At 39.4% G+C, this 18607-nt stretch overlaps 1 protein-coding gene across 6 annotated transcripts in view; it reads left to right on the forward strand.

Moving 5' to 3' along the window:
- LOC140188052 (CREB-regulated transcription coactivator 1-like) overlaps window positions 1–18607 on the forward strand; it is a 60138-nt gene that overhangs the window by 26396 nt on the left and 15135 nt on the right. For 2 of the 6 annotated variants that reach the window (XM_072243967.1, XM_072243965.1), the window contains exons 6-11: window positions 965–1050; window positions 7010–7053; window positions 7144–7364; window positions 7788–7930; window positions 13522–13734; window positions 18297–18398. In XM_072243967.1, coding sequence (XP_072100068.1) covers window positions 965–1050; window positions 7010–7053; window positions 7144–7364; window positions 7788–7930; window positions 13522–13734; window positions 18297–18398 — 809 coding nt within the window. Of the gene's footprint in view, window positions 1–964; window positions 1051–7009; window positions 7054–7143; window positions 7365–7787; window positions 7931–13521; window positions 13735–13875; window positions 13979–18296; window positions 18399–18607 lie in introns of all 6 variants that reach the window. The other 4 variants (XR_011883217.1, XM_072243966.1, XM_072243968.1 and 1 more) reach the window with 4 other exon arrangements.

An 18607-nucleotide genomic window follows, 5' to 3' on the forward strand; every position in this document is an offset into this window, starting at 1 on the left:
TTTATTCAGTGCTTCCTTTGTGGTCTCAGCAATGTTCACGATTGCATCCAAACTTCCTCTTAAACTCCATATGCAGTGACATGAAGATGGTACTTCATTGAGCTATCTTCTATTTTAATTTGTGATATTTCCACTTGGAGATTTTTGCACAGCCTTGGCTGTGGATTCAGCCTTTGTTATTCCTCTGTAACCTTGGGACTACTGCTTGAGTTTTCCCAAAGATCTACAGACAGTTTGCACCTAAAGCTGACAATAGAGAGAAATGTGTATGTATGCACTGGCATCAGATTACATAAAAACAGTACATTGGAACCAGCGGCCACTCTTAACATCTCAGTATTACATAATCCTGTGCTGAGGTAATGATGCTAAAAGTGTCCAGACAACTGAATGAATGCTGGGGAAGATCACAAAGCAGGAATATTTGTTTTAGGGACAAAGATTAGAGACATACACCTTGGAAACAGCAGCCCACTGAATCCCTGTCAACTATGAAGCATTAACTCATATTAATCCAATAGACCAAAGAAAATATGGTATTAAAAAGAAACACTATGCTGCTCTTGGCAGGATGTGGAAGAATGAAAGTAAGAAAAATAAAGCAAAATGGCTGAAGTTTCAGTGAGTTACGTTCTTTGTCCCAAATGGTTTCAGGATATGGCCATTTCCAAGCAATGGACCTCTGTTTTATTTAACTACTTTATCATTTGAGACATAAGCCATGTGCCTTGGAGTTCCTGTAAGTGTATTCTCCTCAGAAGCTTGTGGTCACGGAGGTCTGGTCATCCTTTCCCCGCATTACGATTCCAGCTCATCCTCCTCCCCCACCCCTCCAACACGCCATACTACGTACACTCCCTCATGCAGCGCACCCCCTCTTTCCTACGCAGTACGTCCTCCCTCATGCCCATTTATTGTATGTTTCTCTCTCTTTCTCTCTCCTTCTCTTTCTCTCAACTCTTAGTATTACTGTTAACGGTTCCTGGGATGGAGGAGAGTACGTCTGACAATGATAAATCCCTGTCCAAACAGCTTTGGGACAACAAAAAGGTACAGTAAGCCATTAATCATTTAATTTGTCAAGCTTGACTTGGAAACATAGGAAATAGAGCCTGGCTGCCAACCTCGTGATTTGTATTATTGAACATTGGTTACAGTTAGTAGATTCTTCACCTTTAATATCAATACTTCTCACTGATTCCCTCACCTTTTATTAAATTTCTTTCTTTATTTTTGATGCATTCATTTTTATTTTAGGTATTACACTAGGTTAATTAGGAAGTCCTACTTCTTCCCTCACGGTTGCTTTGTGCCCAAAGAAGTATTCCTTATAATGGCTTTTACAGATTTGAAGCATATAGTTAGTGCCAAAATTACTTTTTGAATTCATATCTTGTTAAACTATTTCAGTAGTTTGGATGACTAAGGACCTTTGTTTAAGACACTTTTTGATATTAATACATTTCTAGATATCACCTCCCTCGGTACTGCATTATACTCTTGGTACTGCGTCAGAGTGTCACCTAGATTCTAAATTCAGACTGCAATTCAGGAGATATCACTGAGAGGGAAGGTTGAGAAGACCAGAACCCCTCTATTAAACTTGCATTCAGCCTACTTTATTGATCTCATCTTTGAACCATTGGGTAATTAGGTTTAAAATTTGTGCAGATCAAAGAGAGTGCAGATGGAACAACTTTCATTTCATACATATATTATCAGTTTAAAAATCAGATATATTATCACTAACTTATATAACATGATATTTGTTTTGTGGCAGCAGTACAGTGTAAGGACATAAAATTACTATAAATTATAGAAATAATAAATAGTGCAAAAATAGAAAGATAGTGTTCATGGGTTTATGGGCCATTCAGAAATCTAATGGTGGAAAGGAAGAAGCTGTTCTTGAGTTGTTAAGTATGGGCCTTACGGCTCCTGTACAACCTCCTTGATAGTAGTTAGGGGAAGAGGGTATTTCGCGATCAGTGAGAGTCATTATCAGACATCCCACCCTGCAAAAACTCATTTCAGGGAGGTAGCACCATGAATTTGTGAGACACTCCCAGAACTTCCAGGAGAGGTGGGATGTCTGCAATAGAGTAGCTCCTTAGCAGCTAGTCAGCTAGTTTAAATAACGTTAGCTATGCTAATGAACGAATGACACCTCAACATGTCTTTTACAGTCTTAACCCACCATGGGCAATAGAAAAGTCACTGTTGCAAACAGTGCAGCGAGCAACACTGTCATTATTTTTGATCCCTATTAGGCAGGGGTACACTTTAGTGTAGTCTGGGGTGAAGTACGTTTTATATTTTTTTTGGAACACTCTGCCATGGCGCTCTCTCTCGTTCTCTCTCTCACTCTCTCTCACTCTCGCTCGCTCTCAAAAAAGTCTATTTCTGGGATATTGTATATAATTTGGGGGCATCAGGGAGCTGTTATCAATATGCGGGAGACTTCCGGGAGAGGTAGGATGTCTGCATTATTGATGGATGCCACCTTCTTGAGGCAGCATCTCATGAAGGGTTGTGTCTGTGATGTAGCTGGCTATTGGATATCAAATTAAAGCATTTGTAAACCAGCTAGACACACCGCTTTAATCCCAAATACACTATATCCTTTATTGTAAGTAGAGGATCACAGCCACATACTCAAAGAAGGTCATGACTATGATTTAGAGGCAGGTTTGTGCTGTAGGCTAGATTGATATTTCAGCAGACAGAGGCTTCATTTGAAGAGATAGCCATCCACTGATTCACCCATTGGCTTCAATAAGTGCATAAACAGGAGTCAACTCACATTTGGGAACCCTGATGCATTTATATGGCAGCAAATATTAGTTTATATTTTCTCAATAAGCAGATTGTAAGTATTTTTCAGCCACCTGAAGATTTTTTTTTGTAAAAGTATACTGGTCTATACCAGTGCTTCTGCTCTTCAAAAGCTCATCCCATTTCTTTTCTCCAAAGCTATCACCAAATCATTCTGTTCCTTTCATCTTGGTCTTTATTTTCTATTAAATGCATCTTTCCTAATTGCCTCAATTGGTCCTTGTGCTGTTTGTAATCCAATTATTCTTTGTGTGATAGAGTTTGTTGTAGATTTGCTATTGGATGTATTTGAGACAGTTTTAGACTTAGCCCCTATTTTTAGCTTTGATTGTAAGTAAAACGTTTCCATTGGTCTTGTCTTTCAAACTCATTTATTCTGACTTCTGCTTGATCAGAGAAATCATCGGGGACTTATATCACAAGAGGAGGCCCTTCAGTTCATCACATAGTCAATCCCATCTGGTAGACCTAGGCCCATAGTCCTCCAGGTCAAAGTATCAAGAACACATCCACACTCATCCATTTCTTGAGAATAGGATCATATCACAGGCACTCTTTTCTCCGTCCTGGTATTCTAATTAATCTATTTTGCACCTTATTTGTGTAATTTATAATCTCCTCCTTATCCTTTAAGTATGTAGGCCAAACTGATCATAGTCCTCCACGGTTCAATTGGTGTGATAGCAGTTTAACTGAGTCTTACTTAGAACTAACTTAGAAACAGATAAAAGGGCATTGACAGCAGGAGCTATAAAAAGGCCATCTAAAGGATAGTCATGAGTGCAGGGCTTTGAGGACCATTTGGCTCAGACCTAGTTGTGGACTCCTCTGCTTTGTGGGGATAGCCACATAATGCGGCCTCAAGCTTGATTTAACTCTTGGCAATGCCAGATATTAGTACAACCTAATGAAGATTTTTTCTTGGAAGGGGAGTGGGGGCAGTTGGAATTCAGATGAAAGTTTATCTTTTTTTTTAATTTTTCAGTCTCTCTAGAAATGAATTGTGGACAGCAGTGGTCCCTGTGTGATCCGTGTGGAACACTACTAGCCATCACTTTTCAGTCTGAGTAATCAGCAGACTCCTCTTCATTTTTGTAACCAAGTTGTTATCTTCTCTGCTTCTTGTTCCAAATTCCACATATTCTCACCTTATCAAAAACTGTGGAAATTCGACTGCTGTTTACTTAACCTGGAGTGGTCATCATTCTTTGAAAATATTGAACTTAAATAGTTATGGCCTGATTTTTCACTCTTCCCTTGGCTCTTCTGGGGATCCAGTCAAATCTCCTTTTCTTCCCTCTTCCAGGGATAGTGGAACTGTTTGTAAGTGATGTGCCCTGTAAGTTCCATGTAGATTAGAGGAAAACATGTTGAGGAAGATATGTTTCACTCAGAATGGAAGAGTTCTAGATTTCATGTCAAAAGGGCAGAAGAGGCAGAAATCCTCATCACATTCAAAATATTATTATTTCTTCATGGCTGTTTCTAGACAGTATAGAATTTGTTGTCCTTCCCGAAATGTTGGGGAGCTGAGTCAACCGCATTGATAGGCTTCAGTCACACTTGGCTGGAAGAAAAAGGACAGCAGATTTCTTTCTGTGCTGGGTATTAGAGAAGCATGTGAATTTTAACAATAATTTAGTATTTTCTTGATTGCCATTACTGAGATAACTTTAACCATAGGCTTACTTAATTATTTAAAATTGAATACTCCTGTTGCCATGGTTGCATATGAACGTGTTAATGGGTCAGTGGTCCTACCTCCAACTGCTAAAGCACTAATCTACCTGCTTTGATCCTCTGTCCCATTTAAAACGTCCTTGTGTGCACTGAAAAACTATGACCTGCATAAAACATTAGAATTAGAAGCAGGAGTAGGACATTTGGCTCCTCCATTTATTAAAATCATGGCTGACTGTTTACACATACCTGTACTAACTCCATGTTCCGTGATTCCATTTTTATAAATCTATTGTTCTCAAAATATTGAATACACTTAACTCCTGAGCTTCCACTGTTCTCTCAAGAGAGTTCCTAAGATCACCATCTGCTGGGTGAAGGTGGTCCTCTCGTCTGATTGGCAAATCTTTCATTTCAAGACTCAGATCACTGCAAGGGAAATCATCAACTCTGCATATATCCTATCAGGGCCTGTAAGAACTATGTAGGTTTTGGTAAGCTTACTTCTTATTCTCTTAAATTTAACTGAGTGTAGACCTTAGTTTTCCTCAAAGGGCAAGCCACCAGAACAAGGATCTAAATCTGCATTTTATAGATGAGAACATGAAAATGCTAGAGATTATAAATAATTTGAAATATTGGTAGCAATTATAAATAATTACTTAGAAAACACTGACAGTGTTCAATATTAATAGACAATTAAAGGACTATGGAGCCTATTGTGAAGGAGAAAGAACTCAAAACAACTTCTTTCATTTGGGGAAATAAATAGACAAATAACAGGGTGAAAGGCTAACAAACCTCATGAACCCTAATGAACTGCATCCTAGAGTCAGTGGAAATCAGACAGAGATAGTGGATATATATGTGGGCTGCAACCTTTCAAAGTTCTCTAGATTCTGGAGAGGTGCCAGAGGAACAGAAAACCTGTGGTATCAGTGGTGGGTCCATGACTATTAACCATCTGTACTATTGAGTTTGATGAAGGGATAGCCAAAATTGTTGATGATGCACAGATAAGTGGGTTAGTAAGTTCTAATGGAGGACTCAAAGAGCTTGCAGTGGGACATAGATTGATGAACTGAATGAGAAAATAGTTGGCAAATAAAATATAATGCAGGATAATGTCAGGTTATCCACCTTAGAGGGAAGATAAAAAAAAACAAATTATTATTTAGATAAAATGATTGCGAAGTGTGAACTAGAAAGGGTTGGCATGCAGGTACAGCAGGGAATTAAGGCTAATGAAATGATTATCTATCAGAGAATGAAGTACACGTGAAGGGAAGATTTGATGCACATTTACAAGTCACTGACACAGTTTTGCTTTTTATTTTATAAGAAGGGTGTACTTCCATTGGGGACAGTGCAGATACAGTGAAGTACCTGATTAATTCCTGGCATGAAGGAGTTGCTGTAAGAAAGGTTGATCAGGTTGGGCATATGCTTATTGGAACGGAAATGACCTCAGAGGTACAAGGTTATGATGCGGTGGATGCTGAGTAACTGTTTAGAAGTAGAGAGTAACTGAAATTAGGGACATAGTTTCTGAATAAGAAACCATCTATCCAAGACAAAGAAAAGGAATTTCCTTTCTCAGATAGTTGTGACTCTTTAAAATTCTCTGTTTCAGATCATTGTGATGTGATGAAATTTGAACATATTTGAAGCTGAGGATGATACTTTTGAAGCCTGAAATTGATTGATATTTAAACTACTTGGAGTCAAGGGATGTGGGGAGAGTGGGAAATTATGTGTTGAGGCCAAATTTGGATTTCATTGAATGGCAGAGAAGGCTTCAGGGGTCACCAATCCCACACCTGCTGTTGTTATTTGTGTTGTAACGAAGTAATCTGATGAACTTTTGCTACAGTCTCTATACTGCAAGTAACTCTCTTGGTAATTAGACTCTACTTAATTAAATTTGTGATATTTGGGTTTAAGGTTGCAGGCAGTTTTGTAGTACAGGTCTACTGATCAAGTGCTGAAAGGTGGATTAGAGTGGTTGGCTTTTTTTCATTCACCTCAGGTATGAAGGGCTGAATAGACACCTGTGTCATAAGTTTTACATGATTCCACGTTGGAATTTTGTTCAGATAGTGTTGAAGCAGGGCTGCAGGAAGAATGAAAACAAAGACTCAGCATCAGAATTACGTTGCTCTAATACTTTTCTCCAAAAGATAATAAAAATTAAAAAGATTAAATTTTTTAAAATATTAAAATTCTATTATTTATTTATTGAGTAGGAAGGTATTACTGCCTGTTTAATTTTCATACATTGCTTGATGTAGGAGAAACTTAATTCATTCAGAATTAGGGTAATGTTAAGGTGGTGTTAAGGCAATATCTGTATGGTTTTGTAAAGAAGTTATGGACTGTCCAAATGGAGGGTGTTGGAATAATGAATGATTAAGAATTGATATCACTGGTTTATTTTTGCTAGATTTAGCTATGGTGATTAATATTTTATACTATCTCTTAATTTAACCCACAGTCTGTGTCATCCCGGCCGAAATCATGTGAAGTCCCAGGAATCAAGTGAGTTGACTTTTTTCTTTATGGCACATGTGTGTGCGACAGAGCAATGCAGTTCCAAATTTCAATTTTTTTTTTGTTTTTCCTCTACAGTATTTTCCCATCTGCAGACCAAGAAAATACCACATCACTGATTCCTGCTGCCCATAACACTGGTGGATCCTTGCCAGACCTCACAAATATTCACTTCCCACCACCTTTACCTACCCCATTAGACCCAGAGGAGTCAACATTCCCAACCTTGGGCAGCGCAAATAGTACCGGAAACCTGACGGCAAACATGAACCATCTGGGACTTAGCACTAGCAGTCAGGGTATGTGAAAGAGTATAATTAGTCACAGTTAAGTTACAGTATGTGCTGGCTCTCTGCGCTAACATCCAGGATAAGTGCAGGATGAATTGATCCAGCTGCATGGAAATATGCTGTTTCTTGACTTGGAAGAATGTTGGATTACAGAAACTCTTGTAGAGCAGTAAGAAGAGGGAAATGAATGAAGGAAAGACTGATTGCTCTTCCAGGAAAACTCCAATGGGCCTTATACTGTTAGGCAGTAAATATACAAAACGCGTGAAGAATTCTTAATACCTGCTTTTTATCTGCTCACTTAGTGAGGACAGCCAGAACTGGCCCACCTGCTGCTGTTGAGCAGTGGGTGTGAACTAAGGGAAAGTTCCTGTGAAATAATATTGATCCCTGTCATTTTCCAATCTTGTTAACATTTTGCATTGATTGTAGGTTTGACATCATCACAAGGGTCACTCCAGAGCCGGCAACCCACAGCAACCCCTCTCACCTTACCAGTCAGCACAGACTCACGAAGACAGCAGCAACAACTACAGCTGTCGCCAGCTCTCTCACCACTCTCTCCAATCACGCAGGTATTGTCTGTGAAATAGAAACTTTATATCCAGTTCATGGGAATATTTTTATAAAATCTATTAAAAAAGTAACAACTTGATAAAGGCTAAGCATCTCACAATTTAATTTATTCAGGCTGCTTTTTATTCCTGAGGTCTGGTAATGAAGAGTTGGTATAACACATTCTTCACAGTCACTCACAATTTCAGCTGTAGCACAGTAAATATAGGATTAGTGTTACGTAAAGAATCAGACCTTGCAACTATGAACCTAGGCATTTTCATCACCATCTTTGGATGTTTTTGTCCTAAAATACCCTTAACCCATCAGACATGACAACACTGTAATAGACTGAAGTAAGAGATAGAGTAGAATGCTGTAGAGTTTGGGGAGGATAAGTGGGAGGTAATACCCCCAACTCTGAACTGATTCCACAATCTATGTTCACATTTTCAAGGAATGTACAGTTCACGTTCTCAGTGTTACCTATCTGTCTATTTAATTTGCATAAATTGTCTTTTGCACATTGTCTTTGTGTGTAGTTTTTCCTTGATCTTACTGTATTTCTTTGTTCTACTGTGAATGCCTGCAAGAAAATTAATCTGGGGGTAGTACATGTTGACATGCACAGTTGCAAGATAAAGTTTGTGAACCCTTTGCAATTACCTGGTTTTCTACATTAATTACTCATAACATCGACTGTACCTCTTCCTAGAGATGCTGCCTGGCCTGCTGCGTTTACAAGCAACTTTTATGTGTGTTACTTGAAATTCCAGCATCTGCAGATTTCCTTGTGTAACTGTTTTGGCAGATTGTGATAACATACAAGCGATTGTTCTTCTATACGGAGTACACCATTTAAAGAATTTCACTTAAGTTCAAAAAGGTATGTGAACCTCTGGGGTAATGCTTTCTACAAAAACTATTTGGAGTCCAGTGTTCCAATCAATGAGATAAGATTGGAAGTGTGGATTGTAGAGATGCCCTGTCCTATAAAAAAGACAGACAAAGTTAGTTTACTGACAGAGCCTGCTCTTCTTAAGAAAAGTCTGTTTATGTGCACCATGCCTTGATCAAAACAACTTTCAGAGGATCTTAGAAGAAGAATTCTAGAGATCCAAGATGCTGGAAAAAGCTACAAAAGCATTTCTAAAGAGCTGAGTGCACATCAGTCCACGGTAAGAGTATGTCTACAAATGAAGGAAATTCGGTCTGTTGTTACTCTCCCTAGGAGTGGGTGTCTTGCAAAGATCACACTAAGAACACAACATACAATGCTGAAGGAGGTGAAAAAGAACACAAGGGTAAGAGCAAAAGACCTGCAGAAATCTCTAGAACTTGCTAAAGTCTCTGTTCATGTGTCCACTATAAGGAAAACACTGAACAAGAACAGTGTTCGTGGAAGGACATCACAGGGGAAATCTCTCTGCTCTCCAAAAAAAACATTGTTGCATATTTCAAGTTTGCAAGATACCATGTGGACGCTCCACAACTCTTCTGAGACAATGTTCTGTTCACAGATTAGACAAAAGTTGAACTCTTTGTCAGAAGTGCACACTGTTATGTTTGGTGGTAAAAGGACACCGAACATCGAAACCTCATCCCAACTGTGAAGCATGGTGGAAGGAGCATCGTGGTTTGGGACCGCTTTGCTGGCTCAAGGCCTGTACAGCTTGTAATTGTTGAGTGCTCCAAAACAGACAAGTAAATCAACAACAGAAAATTTTAAAAAGAAGAAAATTCCAGACCTTAACCCAATTGAGGTGCTGTGGCATAACCTGAAGAAGGCTGTTCATTCAAAGTATCCCAGAAATATTGATGACTGAAGCAGTTTTGTACAGAGGAATGTTCTAAAATTCCTCTTCACCATTGTGCAAGTCTGATCAGCTGCTGTAGAAAATGTTTGGCGGAGGTTATTACTGCTAAAGAGGTTCTACCAGTTATTAAATACAAGGGTTTACATACTTCTTCCATCCTGGATTGTGAATGATTAAACAATGTATTCAATAAAGACATGAAAAGTACAATTGTTTGTGTGTTGTTAGTTTAGGCAGATTGTGTTTGTCTATTATTGTGACTTAAATGAAGATCAGACTACATTTTATGAGTAATTAATGCAGAAAAGCAGGTAATAGTCATAGTCATACTTTATTGATCCCGGGGGAAATTGGTTTTTGTTAGTTGCACCATAAATAATAAATAGTAATAAAACCATAAATAGTTAAATAGTAATATGTAAATTATGCCAGGAAATAAGTCCAGGACCAGCCTATTGGCTCAGGGTGTCTGGCCCTCCAAGGGAGGAGTTGTAAAGTTTGATGGCCACAGGCAGGAATGACTTCCTATGACGCTCTGTGTTGCATCTCGGTAGAATGAGTCTCTGGCTGAATGTACTCCTGTGCCTACCCAGTACATTATGTAGTGGATGGGAGACATTGTCCAAAATGGCATGCAACTTGAACAGCATCCTCTTTTCAGACACCACCGTCAGAGAGTCCAGTTCCATCCCCACAACATCACTGGCCTTACGAATGAGTTTGTTGATTCTGTTGGTGTCTGCTACCCTCAGCCTGCTGCCCCAGCACACGACAGCAAACATGATAGCACTGGCCACCACAGACTCGTAGAACATCCTCAGCATCGTCCGGCAGATGTTAAAGGACCTCAGTCTCCTCAGGAAATAGAGACGGCTCTGACCCTTCTTGTAGATAGCCTCAGTGTTCTTTGACCAGTCCAGTTTATTGTCAATTCGTATCCCCAAGTATTTGTAATCCTCCACCATGTCCACACTGACCCCCTGGATGGAAACAGGGGTCACCGGTACCTTAGCTCTCCTCAGGTCTACCACCAGCTCCTTAGTCTTTTTTTTGCAAAGGATTCACAAACTTTATTTCAACTGTATATACTCTGATGATAAATTTACTTTGAACTTTGTCCCATTACCATCTTGTCATCCTCGGAAACTTCAACATTCAGATTTGAAGAAGTCTCATTTCATCCAATCAGTTGCGGGCAATGAAAACTGCTGCAGATTGCCCCTGGTGTCCTGTCTCAGCTATTGAACACCACATGGAGAAAGCACTTGAAAACAGCAAGAGTACAGAATGTATTCTGGTAGAGGCTTTTAAGATCAATAATAACTCAGTAACACCATCCTGACCAAATTGGCTGAGTTCTGAAAGTCATAGCTGCCAGAGTAGATCTGCCCAATTGTGAGAACAGCAATAAGGCTAAGAGCCGGACTATATCTACATAATCCTCACTGATCTGCCTGTTGATGTTTCATCTGTCTTCGACAGCATTAGTAGGCTTAACCAGCACACAATAATTTCGGAGACTAAGCGCACCCTTCATCATGGCACAGAAAATGCTGGAAACACTAAATGTGTAAGGCAACAACACTGGAAATAATAACAAAGCCAATGTTTCAAGGTTTCTCCTTCCCAGTCTAATGAGAGATCCTTACCCTGTTACCGGCTGAGTGTTTTCTCCATTTAATATCACAGCAATATTAAAGTGATTCAGAATAGAAAACATTTCTTATGGCAATGACTCCATTCTGTTTTTTTTTGGTTCCAGATTACAAAATCTGAAGTCTCTTTTGTCCTTTTGTCAACATTCAATTGGGCTGATTAATGGCAATTGATATTTATATTGCAAATCTTTCAGGCAAAGATAACACCTCCTCTTGATATTCAATAGCATTGCCTGGCTGAGTCAGCCATCAGCAATAGAGGGTATCATGGACCACATAACGTGCCCTGCAGTGAATGACACATCTCCAGACTCTGCAGGACTTTGATTGCAGAAGAACTTAGACAAATTGGAAGAATGGGCAAAGAAAAGTGACAGATAAAATACAGTATGGGAAATGTATGATAATGCATTTTGGTAAAAGGAACAGTAGTGCAGACTATTATCTAAATGGGGGAAAAAATTCAAATATCAGGGGTGCAAAGGGACCTAGGAGTCCTCGTGCAAAACTCCCAGAAGGTTAATTTACAGATTGAGTCTATGGTAAAGAAGGCAAATTGAATGGTGGCATTCATTTCAAGAGGAATAGAATATAAAAACAAGGGGATAATGCTACGGCTTTATAAGACACCAATCAGGCCATACTTCGAGTATTGTCAGCAGTTTTGGGCCCCATATCTCAGAAAGGATGTGTTGCCATTGGAGAGAGTCCAGAGGAGGTTCATGAGGATGATTCCAGGAATGAAGGAGTTAACATATGAGGAGCATTGGGCAGCTTTGGGCCTGTACTCACTGGAATTCAGAAGAATGCAGGGGGATCTCATTGAAACCTACGGAATGTTGAAAGGACTAGATAAGGTGGATGTGGAGGGGATGTTTCCTATGGTGGGGGTGTGCAGAACTAGAGGACGCAGCCTCAAAATTGAGGGCAACCCTTTAGAACAGAGGTAAGGAGGAATTTTTTTTGCCAGAGAGTACTGAATCTAGAATGCTCTGCCACTGACAGGTGTGAAGACCAAATCATGGGTATATTTATGCAAAGGCAGATATATGGGGTTGAGTGGGATCTGGGATCAGCTACGATCGCATGGCAGAGCAGGCTTGATGAACTGAATGTCCTAATTCTGCTCCTATGTCTTATGGTGTTATTTTTCCCGCCATCTGCAAGGCACGACAATAATGATGGAAGACTTTCAACTTGAATGGATGAATGCAGTGTAGAACCTGAATGCCATCTAGATCAAGAGGCTAGATGATATCGTATCCACCATCCTAAAGATTCATTGTTTTTGCTACTGATGCACAGTAGCTGCAGTGTGTGTCAACTTAAAAGTAACCAACTAGGCAACTGCAGAAGTATCTGTCAATCCTATGATCTTTTTACGCAAAGAATAACGAGGGCAGAAGGAGCCTAGAAACATTATCATCTGTAGATTCCTCTGCCAGTCACAATGCATCACCAGTTCTTGTGGCCCACCACCACCTCTTCAAGTGAAATTAAGGGCGGCAGTAAGTTCTGGCCTTGTCAGAATGCCCAGATCATGAACAACAATAAAATGAAAATGTCTTAAGGTGCTTCATCATGGGCTTTCCAACTAGCTGGGTCAGAAGTGCAGTTGTACTGACAATTGTAAAATGTTCAGATTTTTCACTTTCAGGTAGTGCAAATGTTAATGACTAATTGAAGAATTAGTTATTCTGCAGTGAGCAACATGCTACTTGATTCTCTAAATCTTTCCCCCATCTGGCTGATGGGCAGAAGGCAAAGAGGAACAAGAGGATGTTTTATTTAGCTGTCTACATGTATGGGTCTGAAAGGCAATTAAACTTGAACATGAACAAAGAAAACCCTTTTAAGCTGTCAGTGACTAGTGGTGCTCTGCAGGATTCAGGGGTCACTACTTTTCAAACTATGTGTTAACGATCTGGATGCTAGAATTCAGGGATTTCATGATTCAAGGACAATGAGAAATAACAATAATTGCCAGTAACAGTAAGTTAAGCACGCCTGCCCCCTTTAACCCACCTCTCTCATGAGTGGCCCGAAGGTAGAGCACTCAGTCCATACTTTGGAAAAGTTGTTCTGTGCTGTATTGTGCATTGTGTGGCAGGCTGTTGAGTTTCTGTTTCATTGTAGGCTGTTGCTATGGATGCATTAGCATTGGAGCAGCACCTTCCTGCATATCCATTTTTCACGCAACAGACAACACAGCCACAGTCACAGAGCTCCAGTAGCCTGGGTCAGAGTACGCAAATACAGCAGAGCAGTGGGCAGAAGCAGGCAGCCACAGTGCCACAATCTCCTCCAATGAACCAAACGCAGGCACCAATAGGAATGGATATCAGCACGGTAAGTATAAGAGGCTATGGCAAAGTTGATAAAAAAAAATCATGATTTCTCAATCTTTGCCCATCTTGCATAGAGAAAAATTCTGTAAGAGTGAAATAAGTTTAGTGAAAAGTTGCATGTAATTATTGGTACATTTTGCAGGTCATTGCTCATTGGATACCACATGAACTGAATAAAAACCCACAGTCGTGCTTCATCCCAGCTGCAGTAATTCACAGACACTGTAGGTCCTGTCTGACTACAGGTGCGGCACTCCAAGTTTCATCGTAGGGGTGTGAGGGCAGAAGCATACTCTGGAGCTTTGCTCCATGGCCTTTGGGGATCAGACAATATATTAATATAAGGACTCCGTTTGGAGGGCGAAAGAAGTGTCTGTTAGCTGCTTTCTATTTTGGGAGTGCCTTTACAGGACTCTGAGCTCCTTAGTTCAGACCTTGTGAGTCTAGATACGTAGAAACCTCTTATGCCCCATGGGCATACTGAGTTAATTGTGGTCCAGGTCCTGCTGTAACCTTTTGTTTTTGCCTGGATATTGTGTGTGTGGACAGTTTAACATTAATCGGATACACTTCTAGTCTCCAGTTATAATTTCTTATGTAATTAATTTTTATGAGATTCCCTATTGTGTAGTTTGATGGAGGTTCAATTGATTCATTTTGATTTTGATCAGTGCACCACATTTTTGCTTCATTCTATTTCTTGTGCCATAATTCTGTGAAGTTACATTGGTTGTCTCACATGTACTGATTTTTTTTAATATGTTTCCTCATCAACCTAATTGATTATAGAGCAGGTAAGCTTGCTGCCTATAGGGTTGGTAGAAACATAATCAGCCAGCAGTTTCAAAAGAGCTGTTGAGAGAGAATAATTTGCAAACAACTGGGAAAAGGTCAGGCGAATGGGATAACTATACCAGGAGGTATACTGACTCAAAGGCTCAAGTGCCCTTCTGTGCATTAACAGTTCTGTTGTGATTTAGCTGGATGATGTTCTCTACTTTTTGTGGACAAATCTAACCATTGATGAAGAGTAGCTCTCTAAGGGAAGTAGACCTGTGACTGAGATAATTTGTTTGTATTTCACAGCACATGTGTACCATTATACCCATTAAACCAGTGTTGTCTCACTGAACAAATTCTCCCCTGAATGCTTGTTACTGATGTGCTTTAAAATTGTTACCTTTGCATTTTTTTGGTTCCCCTTTTCTATTATTACAGATAGGTTACAGGGGCAGAAGAAAAGATACTAACAATTAGAAGGTTAAAACTACAAGGCTAGACTGTGAGCTGACACATTAAAGGCTTTTAAGGTCACGAAAGAGTTTAATGGAGTAGACACTGAGTTGTTTCCACATGGAGTTGCGTAAAACTAGAGGTCATATATACACGATTAATCCAACGAAACATTCAAAAGAAGATTTATTCCTTTGAGACCAGTGGGAAACTGGAATTCACTGCCACAGGGAGTGTTTGAGATGCAAGGTAGAGACTCCTTGAAGGGAAAGCTGGGTACATGTAGAGTGAATGGAAAGATATTTTGACAGGGTGAGTTGAAGATCGATAAGAGAAAGATGATATGGAGTATAAACACTAGCACATAATGGCCTGCTGTAATGAAGTAGAGACTTGACCTGAAACCTAAATCTTTACCTCCAACTGCAGCAGTTTGTTTTGTTTTCTCCAACTAAGAGCACCTGCAGTATTCTCACATATTCTCACTGTAGCCTGACCAAAGAGCTGTAATTTATTGTGCCCATTCATTTGTGATTAAAACTTCTGTTTATAAAACCCGGTTTTATAGGTTTTTAAGACTTTGGTCAGCTTGTGCATCCAACTCCCCAGCTCCCTGATTTCATGCTGTTTAATGTAATTGCCCTTGTTTATTCTCTCTGCCATTTCTCTCCAATATTAATATTCCTTTTTTACGTTCTTTTGCAGTTTCGTAAGACAATAATTCATACACAGTATTAGTGTATTTTCTACAGATGCTAATTGGTTTATTTAACTGTTTAAATATGTGTATATAAAATATTTGAAATTGTATTCCTCACATTCAGGACACCCTTTTTCACATTCCTCTAGCCCAAGAAACTCCCATTATCAGTCCTTTGTCGCCCAAACACCAACCTCCTAATCCCATTTCCTCAGTCCCTGGAGATCTTCCTTTCCAAATACCTTTGTCAATCCAAAGGCACAACATCCACTGCATTAACTTTAGCCCATAATTAGTTATTTTTGCAAAGAACTTTCACAAATTTGTGAACGCTAGGTTTCACAAGTTTGACTCTTAAAATTTTCTGTTAGCTATCCTTGGAAAAACCTTTGTCCTTTTCAGTGTGTGTGAATTTTATGCCATAATGTGGCTCCTAAGATTTGGCTAGTTTAGTTATAGAGTCAAAGAGTGATACAGCACAGAAACAGGCCAGCATGTCCCTGCTGACCTTTTTGTCTATCTGCATTAATCCTATTGTATTAGGTTGATAACCTTTAATATGTTGTTGAAGTGCCTTTCTCAATGTCTGTTAAATACAGTGTTTGCATCTGATTCCATCACCTTCTCTGCCAGGTGTCAACCACTCTTTATATAAAAAAAAAGAAAAACCCGTAAATACCCTTTAGAACTCCTCCTTCCACCTTGAATCTATGCCCTCTTGTTTTTGACATCACTGTCATGGAGAAAAGATTTTGACTATCAGACCTAGCTATCTGACTTATAATTCTATATAATACTATCAGGCTCAGCCTCCTTTGCCTCATTCTCTCCTGGCAACTAAAATCCTCCAATTTAGGCAACCTCATAATGCAACCTTGGACCTTCTCCATCATATCCTTGTGTGGTGATCAGAACTGCACACAGCATTCCAAGTGCGTTGTAACTGGTGGTTTGTAAAGTTTCAGTGTAACATCCCAACTTTTGTGTTCGAAGCATGGCATATGCCTTCCTCACCATCCTAACTACCTATGTTGCTACTTTCATGGAACTATGGACCTGAACTCCAAGGTGCTTAGTGCCAAAAATAGTAAATACTATTTATAGTATATGTCCTAGCCTTTTTAGACTTTCCAAAATGTATCACCTCACATTGGTCTGGATGAAATTCCAATTGCTAATGCTCCACCTGGCTTTGCACCTGATCTACATTCTTCTATAGCTTTAATCAATCTTCCTTGTTATCCACAACACCATCAACTTTAATATATCATTTGCAAACTTACTAATCGTACCTTACGTTGTTAATAAAAATTTTAAAGAAGAATTTCAGCAATGATCTTGCCACTGGGCTCAAACTTCCGATCAGATTAGTTGCAAGCTGCCTGAAATATCCCATTTTTCTACTTAAAATCCTTTATTAGATCACATCTTTATTTTGCTCTTTTTCTTAGAGGAAAGTTTGTTCAGTCTTTCCTGATAGTTTTAATCTCTAAGTTCTTGCACTGTAATTTTTGCAGCTGTCCTATATCCTATTTGTAATAAAATCTTTTAAACAGATGTACCATATTCACACTCTTGAACAGTTAGACAAAGGCATTGCAAATGATAGCAGTTCAGTTGTATGTCACTCTATTTCCTTTTTTCAAGCTTTCTCTTTCCTCACTAAATCTTCCTATTTGAGCAGTATCTTCTTCCCTGGTAAAGGTTTGGCAGTGGGTTCATAAAGTCAAAATGTCGAGAAAGCAGTAACTTTGTACAATTAAGCCGTTAAAAACAAGACCCCACAAAAGAATGGAAAAAAACTTTTTTTTCTTTTTCAACATTTAATGACATTCCAAGCCACTTTATGGCTAATGTAATTTTTGAAGCCATACCCACATTATGTTGGAAGCAATGCTGCAGGAATCTTGTTCATCAAATCTCACAAATGGGAATGAAGAAAATGACCAAATAATACTTGAGATAAATAGTCCTAAATTAACAGGAAAAAGATGTTGACAATTTTTGGAATAGTGCTGTTGAAACAAAAGAAATCGGTGTAAAAGAATCAACATTGTGTCAATATTGGCTGGAGGTGTTGAGAAAGAACAAAGGAACAGTGTATAAGGAACAAAGACAAGGCAAGGAGTAGGGCTTGTTGAAGGTGGGGAGTGGTGATGATGATAAGAAAGATGGGAAAGCAAGGAGCACAAGGAATAAGGGTGCCCAGAAAGGATTAAAGGAAAGGAAAAGTAGAACATGAAAGGAGGGGCATGGTGTTGAGAAGAGGGAGAGGGAAGAATGGTTTCTGAAAAAAATGGATATGAAGTATAGAGGTGGTCCCACAAATGAAGCTAGAGTGTAGGGTGCAGGTAAGCTGGCCAACAGAGGGGATGGATCTTCAATTTCATTGGAAGGGACCAACTGAATCACAGTGGGTCACTTGGAATTCACCCTCGGATATCTTACAAAAGAAGACAGAAGGTCAAATAAGTCATAGTTTCAGAGCATTAGAGCCAATGTTAGTCTCAAGTAGATATGAATTGATTAAAATGGTTGGACCTGGGTTTTTATCTAACAGGTAAGTTTAATACCCAGGTTGCTATGCTCTGCATATCTCTGCAGTCGCTTTTAACTCTCTTGTTCTTTAGCCTTCCCTCCAGCAGTACCGCAGTAATGCGGGATCTCCAGCCAACCAGTCTCCCACCTCTCCTGTCTCCAATCAAGGCTTCTCTCCAGGAAGCTCCCCGCAAGTAAGGGAACCATTGCATCCAGCGCTTGACTTGCTGTTGTAACTGATTCATTATTTGCATTTGTCTTCTTCCAGAATTGCCTCTCATCACAGTTCACTTGTCATCTATCATTACTATGTGCGTTTCTCAATATTACCAATAACTATTTCTGAGCCTTTGACATGCTTCTTTTTGTCACTATATGTGGGTTTATCCATGTGTAACTCTAG

The sequence above is a fragment of the Mobula birostris genome, chromosome 26 (assembly GCF_030028105.1).
Source record: "Mobula birostris isolate sMobBir1 chromosome 26, sMobBir1.hap1, whole genome shotgun sequence".
In the NCBI taxonomy this organism is placed as follows: domain Eukaryota; kingdom Metazoa; phylum Chordata; class Chondrichthyes; order Myliobatiformes; family Myliobatidae; genus Mobula; species Mobula birostris.